The 9,093-nt window shown below is 38.6% G+C and overlaps 1 protein-coding gene across 1 annotated transcript; it reads left to right on the forward strand.

Moving 5' to 3' along the window:
* The first annotated feature begins 5,726 nt into the window (after positions 1-5,726).
* Positions 5,727-8,171, forward strand: PPP4R3C (protein phosphatase 4 regulatory subunit 3C). The gene has a single exon (XM_023202193.1). The coding sequence runs from the start codon at positions 5,766-5,768 to the stop codon at positions 8,169-8,171; it is 2,406 nt and encodes an 801-aa protein (XP_023057961.1). The 5' UTR covers positions 5,727-5,765.
* Positions 8,172-9,093: the final 922 nt, after the last annotated feature.

The raw sequence follows: 9,093 nt of genomic DNA on the forward strand, positions 1-9,093 counted from the left end.
TGCAGTGGCCGGATCTCAGCTCACTGCAAGCTCCGCCTCCCGGGTTTACGCCATTCTCCTGCCTCAGCCTCCCGAGTAGCTGAGACTACAGGCGCCCGCCACCTCGCCCAGCTAGTTTTTTTGTATTTTTAGTAGAGACGGGGTTTCACCGTGTTAGCCAGGATGGTCTCGATCTCCTGACCTCGTGATCCGCCCGTCTCGGCCTCCCAAAGTGCTGGGATTACAGGCTTGAGCCACCGCGCCCGGCCAGGCAGAATCTCAAAAAAAAAAAAAAAAAGATTCTCTGGGTGAAGAGGAAAAGGACAAGATGGAGGAAGGTGAACAGAAAAGACGCAGCCCCTACTACTTCTGGGTTCTTCATCATCCAACTTACCCCCGCGCGGGAAAACGCAGCCTGCGCCCGGGAAAACAGCAGACCAACTGAGCAGGCGCGACGGGACATGAATTTGAGGAAACCGAAACTTACTAGGGAGACGCCCCTGGCACGCCCTTATCCCACCCACTGCCCTCCCATTTCCAAGCCCAGGACACAAAAGTCGCCGCCGGCAGGCGCCGGCTTGAACTTCCCCGGCCCCACTGCTTGTGGACGGAGGAACCTCGCCCGAAAGCGCCCGCGCGACTTTCCTGGCCCCACTTAGAGGACCGCTGAACCTCGCCCAAGAGCCCTGACCTGCTGGTCAATAAAATTCTTTTTTTTCCCAACAAAAAAAAAAAAAAAAAAAAAAAAAACAAAACAAAACTCCTGATAAGACTATCTAGCTATTCCATAAGAGGACTGAACATAAAGTTCAAATTCACTGTTTCATCCCCAGTGCCTGGTATAGGGCCTGGCCATAGTTTTCAATGACTGTTCGTGGAATAAACAAATGGATTATTGGAAATCATCCTATAAAGAATGTTTATTTATTCATGCATTTATACTGCAAATAATTACTGAGAAACTACCTGTACGATGCCTATGGTAGATGCTAGGGACAGAGCAGTGTGCAAAATAAGGAAATCACAGCCTTCATGCAGTTGATAGTCTGGTTTCAGAAAACAGAATAAATGAAGTTCAAAATGATCACATGATGCTAAGTACTATGGAGAAAATATGCATCGAAGAAAAGTGATGGGTGAGTTGGAATGGGAAGTCCCTGCAATTTTAAAGAGGTGGTTAGGGAAGGTATCACTAGAAAAACAAGAACATTTGAATAATTTTTTAAGAAAATGAGGTGTTAGTCACATAGACATTGAGAAATAGAGTGTTCCAGGTAGAAAGAAGGGCAGATACAAAGGTCCTGAGGCAAGTGTGCCCAATGTACTTCAGACACAGCAAGGTAGATAGTGTTGCTGGGGCAGAATAAAGAAGAAAGAGACTACTAGGTGAAGAGCTCAAGTGGATCAAAGGGGCCAGATCTTATTGGGATGGATAGACTATACTTAGAATGTTGGCTTTTGTTCTAAGGTAAAAACATTAATTTTTAGCAAAGAAGTGGGAGAATGTGACTTATGTTTTAAAAGAATCATTTCTAGCTATTGTGTTGAAAATACACTAGTGTAGGGAAAAGGTGGAAACTAAGAGAAGAGACTACTAAAAATTTGCAAACTAGAGATGATGGTGGCTTTGTCACTGGTAGTAATAATGATAACAAATGTGATGAGAAGTGGCAGGATTCTGAACACTTTTTGAAAGTCAGACAGACAGTATATATTAGAAGACTGAATGTGGGGAATAAGAAAAAGGGAAAAGTCAAGAATTACTCCATATTTTTCACCTGAGCCACAGAAAAGATGGAGTTGACACTGCTTGCCTTGTGTTTCAGATATTCCCATAAGATATGCCATAAAAGGCAACATTCCACAGAATAAGTTAGCTAGAAAACTTGTAGTAAACATGTAGGTGTGTTTTACACTAATTATTTTGAAGTTGAAAATTTTAGATGAGATGCATTTGAATAATCATATTTTAATGCCATTCCATAAAACCAAAAATCACTTTGTTTTTCCCACTATGAAATGCTCTGTCCTCTTATAGATGGAATATTTAGACATCAAAATGTTTCATATATAGTCATGTGTCGCTTAATGACAGGGATATGTTCTTAGAAATGCATCTTCAGGCAATTTTGTCATTGTGTGAATACCATAGAGTATACTTACACAAACCTAAATGGTATAGCCTACTACACACCTAGGCTATATGGTATAGCTTTTTCTCCTAGGCTACACATCTGCACATCGTGTCACTGTACTGAATACTATAGGCGGTTACAACATAATGGTAAAATTTATGTATTTAAACATATCTAAACATAGATAAGGTAATGCATTGGGCTGCAATGTTATGACAGCTAGGTGACAGGAATTTTTAAGTTCCACTATAATCTTATGGGACCAATGTCATATATGCGGTCCATTGTTGACCTAAATGTCTTTATGTGGCAAGTGACTGTATAAACATTTTGTGTGAGTTTACTGTACCTAAAATTCAGAAACGTGTGACTCACTCCTTTTTTGTTTTCTAAAGAACTCTGGAAATATAAAAATTAAACCCATCGCTTCTCAGCCTTTTGGCTAAGATCAAGTGTAAAAATTAAACCCCAGTGGTCTTAAGATGTGGATGAATTACAAGATCCTCGTGTAAAAGTATTCATTTTTAGAACAGAGTCATGAAGAACTAAATCTTACTACCCTATGGTCGTAGGGAGGAAATGTGAGAGGGGCAAGCATGCAAAACAAAAGAGGAATTCTTAATCTTAAGACTCAGTCTACACATTTTTATTTTGAACAGGCCTCAAATATTTTTCTTCATATAATAAAATGAAGAAACACCAAATAACAGTCATAGTTGGAATAAAAACTACATTGTTGTAAACATCTGCTATAAAAATTTATATACTGTCTGAGAGAGAACACTGCATATTGGGAAGGGCAAAGTGCAGAATTGGAACTATAAAAGAACTAGTTTCAAGTTCTGGCATCATCACTTACAATAGGGGTTTGAACCAAATGTTTGACTCAGTTTTGGAGTTTCAAATTTTTTCCTCTCTAATAAGGTAGTAATAATATTTTTCTTAGGTCAATTTTTATGAGGACTAAATGAAAAATAAATAATGTATATTTAAAGGATTTACACAGCTCCTAGAATATTTTATCCTTATTACTTTGCTCCCTGTAAAACAACTGTAAAAGTAAAAAAAAAAAAAAAGTTAACTGATGAAGAAAACAGGACATTGCTCTACTTATCAAACCAAATAAAGACAGGAACTGAAAGAAACTACTGCAGAAATAGCACTAAGAAATGTGAATATAAGACTTTCAGATCGTAGAGACTTTGGTTAACCTGATTAAGATAAAGGAACCTTAGTTGGCCTAAGGGAAACTCCCAGTGATGAAATTGTGAGGACACAGAGATTTGTGCTGAACGTCTCTCAGAGAATGGAACTTGAAGGCATATTCAAGGGATTGACAGTATCATAATTGATTCTGAGAGAGACTTCAATATAAACACAGCAGAGAAAAAAAAATTAGACCATTAGCATACATGTCGTATTACTGTTGTGTATTTGCACATTCTGTCGTGTTGAAAGAAGATTTGTTTAGTACATATATCATTCTCATATGTCATTTATTAATTTTTATGTTTAAATATTATTTATAATTTGTGAATGCTTCTAAACCAGCAGTCTCCTGGCATTCATTTAAATTTTCCTATGAAATAATTGTCATTTTGCATTCAATTACCCAAGAGCCTCAGCTGTACTGTCATAAGTAATATTCTTGAATTATAATCTACTATAGGCCATATTACAAAAGAGGTGTGTGGAAATTTTTCTTTTCTACTTGAGAATTGTCACACATCTCCAGTGCTATGTAAAATGAAGTGATTGCTACAAATAGGACTCTTCAAGTCCAAATGTGCTTGATGTGCCCCAATTCTTAGCTCTCCCTTGCAATAACAGGGTTAATGTTTTGGAAAAATATGTTTTAAAAGAAAACTGCAAAACTTGCTGCTACATCAAAAATCAACTTGGCTACTATTAAAATTATATTTAACAGAGTTGCCATATCCAAGCTTCTATTTTTCAGTTGGCTATATACACAGATGTGGATCTAAAGGAGGAAGTGCGTGACTTCCATCTTGTCTTGATAATTTTATGTTGATTACAAATTATATAGATGGAAGAAATGTGAAATAAAGTGTAATGAAGGCCAAGAAAAGAAGGGGATAGCATAGTTCAATGACTGAGAAAACCAATTTTGGAAGCAGAAAGACATGTTGAACACAGAGTTCCTCAACTTATTAGTGTGTGACCTTTGGCAATTTATTTAACTTCTCTAAGTTTATTTCCTGATCCTAAAAAGATTACTAATACTCCTACAGCATTAGATCATTACGTAAACTAAGTAAGAAAGTAGCTCTAACGTTCTTGTCAGTGTCTTGAACATAATAAGCATTCAAGTTTTATTAGTTGCTGTGATTATTATTATCATTATTAAGAAAAGAAATAAAATAATTGATCTGTGATGGCCAATACTCACTGTTGGCTAATTTTAACTCACAGTTTTCCTGTGGCCCAGTCCTTACCCACGGATGAGGAGTGTCCTCATGGAGTGAGAAAAGTTGGGGAGATGTTTTCCCCATTCTGCTAGAAGATAGAGCTTTAGGATGAGCTAAACAGACCAGAGGAGTTAACCAACTCCTTCTTAAAACAATCCTCCCCAAAGGATGTCTAAGTGAATAATATAGATTCCTGCCAAGCCTTATTGGGAAGACTGAATACCATTTCTCTGATTTTTGCTAATGGTCTATAGGTCACTTACTCCTGCTTCTTTTTTGGACCAGCCTTTTCTTGACACAGAATGTGAAATATGAACTTTGTCAGGACACAGGTGATTAAAGTTTCTTTTATCAAAGTTCCTAAGGCTCCATTCCCAAATACCTGATGAGTGAAAATGTTTCAGAGAAACAAAACCCTTTATAGAAAAATCATATTCTAATTTCTAAGCTTCCATTTGTAAACTTGGTGGCAGCTCCTTTAAACAAGTATAGTAATGGTTACATAGGCGCATTCTTTTGGGGAAGAATTCTGGGGAAATCACAAGATTCCTGCCAGAATGACGCTTTTCTTGACAATGGAGATTCCAAGAGATTCTTTTTTTTTTTTTTTTTTTTCAGACTAAGTCTTACTCTTGTCCCCAGGCTGGAGAGTAATGGTGTGATCTCGGCTCATTGCATCCTCTGCCTCCCGGGTTCAAACCATTCTCCTACCTCAGCCTCTCGAGTGGCTGGGATTACGGGCACCCGCCACCACGCCCAGCTAATTTTTGTATTTTTGGTAGAGACAGGGTATTACCATTTTATCCAGGCTGGTCTCTGGTCTCGAACTCCTGACTTCATGTGATCCACCCGTCTCAGCCTCCCAAAGTGCTGTGCTGGGATTATAGGTGTGAGCACACCGCGCCGGGCCTGAGACTCGCTTTATAAGAGACAGTAGGGGATGGGGGATTGGGGGGCAATGGAGAGAAGATTCAGCGTGCTTGAGGTGGGGGAAAGTGGAAAGTGAGAGGTAATATGGCTCCAGACGGAACAGGAAGGAACCCTGGCACCCTCTGACCTCTCCAGAGCCTTGGCTCCGCCCCTCTAGCCACTACTGATTCGCTTTCTTCTATCAGGGGTGCCATCTCGGCCACCATCGTTGTCAAAATAACAGCCGCTGCCACGCTGTACCGGAAGCAGTGCCTCCGAGACCACACCTCACGGGGCGAGGCCAGAGGACGCCATGGCGGACGTGAAGTACAGTGTAAACGTCTATGTCCTGAACGAAGATCAGGAATGGAACAATCTAGGCACCGGTCAGGTCTCATCCACCTACGACGAGCAATTCCAGGGCATGTCTCTGCTTGTTCGGTCAGATTCAGATGGGTCAGTCATCCTGCGGTCACAGATACCTCCAGACAGGCCCTATTGGAAACATGAAGAGACACTAATTGTTTGGTATGAAGCTGAAAACCATGGTTTGTTGCTGAATTTCCAGGACCCAGCCGGCTGCGAGGATATTTGGAAAGAAATTTGTCAAGTTCAAGGTAAGGATCCGTCTGTCCAAATCACACAGAACATTTCAGATGAACCAGAAGACGACTTTGATGAAATGTCAGTAATTGGTAATACGGTTGTGCTGCCTGACTGTGAACTCGATACACTTGATCAAATTGCTAACATAGTTAACTCAGTTCTCTCCTCACCTATCCGTAGGGAAAGACTGGCTCAGATCTTGAAAAATGAGGCTTATATTCAAAAACTACTGCAACTGTTCCACACTTGTGAAAACCTAGAGAACACTGAAGGTTTATACCGTTTGCATGAAATTATTAAGGGAATTTTATCCCTCAACAAGTCATGTCTGTTTGAGATAATGTTTTCTGACGAGTGTATCATGGATGTGGTGGGATGCCTTGAGTATGATCCTGCTTTGGATCAGCCAAAAAGGCATAGGGACTTTTTGGCCAACGATGCAAAGTTCAAGGAAGTTATACCAATAACTAACTCTGAACTTAGGCAAAAAATACATCAGACATACAGAGTACAGTACATTCATGACATTCTTTTGCCTGTGCCTTCCATATTTGAAGACAATTTTCTTTCTACACTTACAACGTTTATTTTATCCAACAAGGCTGAGATATTAAGCATGCTGCAGAAAGATCACAAATTTTTGTATGAAGTTTTTGCACAGTTAAAGGATGAGACTACACATGATGATAGACGGTGTGAACTGCTATTTTTTTTCAAGGAATTATGTTCATTTTCTCAGGAATTACAGCCTCAAAGCAAAGATGCACTATTAGAAACATTGACACAGTTGGGAATGCTTCCTGTTCTTAAAATCATAATGATCAGGGATGATTTGCAAGTGAGGTCAGCTGCTGCAGTTATATGTGCTTATCTAGTGGAGTACAGTCCATCCAGGATCCGAGAATTTATAATTTCAGAATCCCAGGTGTGCAAAGATAGTGACCTTTTCATTAATATAATAATTAAACAAATGATCTGTGATACTGATCCTGAGTTAGGAGGTGCCGTTCATTGGATGGTAGTTCTCCATAGTCTACTTGATCCACGCAACATGCTGACAACATCTGAGAAAAGTGAAAGAAGTGAATTTCTACATTTCTTCTACAAACATTGCATGCATACATTTACAGCACCACTTTTGGCCGCCACCTCAGAACACAACTGTGAGGAGGATGATATAGTTGCACATGACAAAAACAAAAATTGCCCCAATAATAATCAAACAGCACAACTGCTTGCTTTGATTTTAGAGCTACTTACATTTTGTATACAACATCATACATACTACATAAGAAACTATATCTTGAGCAAAGACTTGCTAAGAAAGGCCTTGATATTGACGAATTCAAAGCATACTTACCTGATTTTGTGTGCTCTTCGCTTTATGAGAAGGATGATCAGCCTTAATGATGAAATTTATAATAATTACATCATCAAGGGAAATCATTTTGAGCCAGTTGTAAATGCTCTTCTAGATAATGGAACTCGGTACAATATGTTGAATTCAGCTATTCTTGAGCTATTTGAATACATAAGAGTGGAAAATATCAAGTCTCTTGTTTCACATATAGTTGAAAAGTTTTATAACACACTTGAATCGATTGAATATGTTCAGACATTCAAAGGATTGAAGATTAAATATGAAAAAGAGAGAGAGAGACAAAGTCAAATACAAATGAATGTATATTCTGTACTGCAAAATATAGTAGTTTGCAGAGGTACCATAGAAGAAATGGAGCTGAAAGAAGAAGTGTATTTTATGGAAGATGCAGAAGAAGCAGTTATGCCACCACTGGAAGATGATGATGAATTTATGGAGACTAAAAGAACCCAAGAAGGAGAAGCAGTTATGCCACCACTGGAAGGTGACGATGAATTTATGGAGACTAAAAGAACCCAGGAACATGAAGACAAGGTAGACTCTCCCAAAAGAACATCTTCTGGTGACTTCAAATTCTCTTCATCTTATTCTGCTTGTGCTGCTATTGGAACAGGTAGCCCAAGTGGTAGCAGTGTGGTTCGTTTAGTGAATCATCCAGATGATGAAGAAGAAAAAGAAGAAGATAAAGAAGATGAAACATCCCCCAAGAAGAAACCTCATCTTAGCTCCTAAAATCTGTATGGAGCATCCTCAACATGTGACTCAACAAAAATTCTATAAACGTCAATGAGCTAAAAAGACTGATTCCACAAGCTTTTTCATGTGAACTTATAATGATAAATCACAGATATGCTGAGTTAAGAGGGTTTAATTCTGTAAAAGCAAAATTTCTCATAATCTTAAAAAAAAATAGTAATCAGAACTTGGGTGATAAGCTTTTTAGCAAGAAAGTCTTAATTTGTGGCATGATTTGGGGGAGGAAACCATCTTTGGGGAGGAAAGTCTTAGTATAGAATGGGGAAGAACCAGGTTGATAATATTAATGTAGTTTTGTTCTAGAGGTATATATTAGAAACAATAATAGTTCAGTTGAAAAGCCTACAACATTACTTGTATAATGCTTCTAGTCATGGTATTCTTTCCTTCAGTTACCTTGTTAACACACAAGTTTAGTTTATATGAAAGACAAAGTTAACTATAAAAAAGTTAGTCTCTTCAGACATTTCTGTAAAGATATAACAGAATTTCAGCTTATAAGTAATTGGAAGGAAGTAGCTTTCAGAGTGTACTTTTATTCATTAAAAAAGCAAGCTGGATTTACAATGTGCAGTTATTTGTTTTTATTAAAACAATAGAAATGTATTCTCTCACTGTTCTGGAGGCTGCAAGTCCAAAATCAAGGTGTCAGCAAGGCCATGACCCCTCTGAGACACTGGATAGCATCCTTCCTTGCTTTTTCCTAGCTTCCTTCCACGGGTGGCCATGGATTCTTGGATTTCATTGGCTTGTAGCTGTATTGGTCCAAACTTTGCCTCTGTGATCACATGGCATTCTTCTTGTGTCTATGCAGTTGTTTACATAACTTTTTTTTTTTTTTTTTTTTGAGTTGGAGTCTCACTCTGTCATCGAGGCTAGAGTGCAGTGGTGCAATCTC

Source organism: Piliocolobus tephrosceles, chromosome 12 (assembly GCF_002776525.5).
Source record: "Piliocolobus tephrosceles isolate RC106 chromosome 12, ASM277652v3, whole genome shotgun sequence".
Lineage (NCBI taxonomy): Eukaryota > Metazoa > Chordata > Mammalia > Primates > Cercopithecidae > Piliocolobus > Piliocolobus tephrosceles.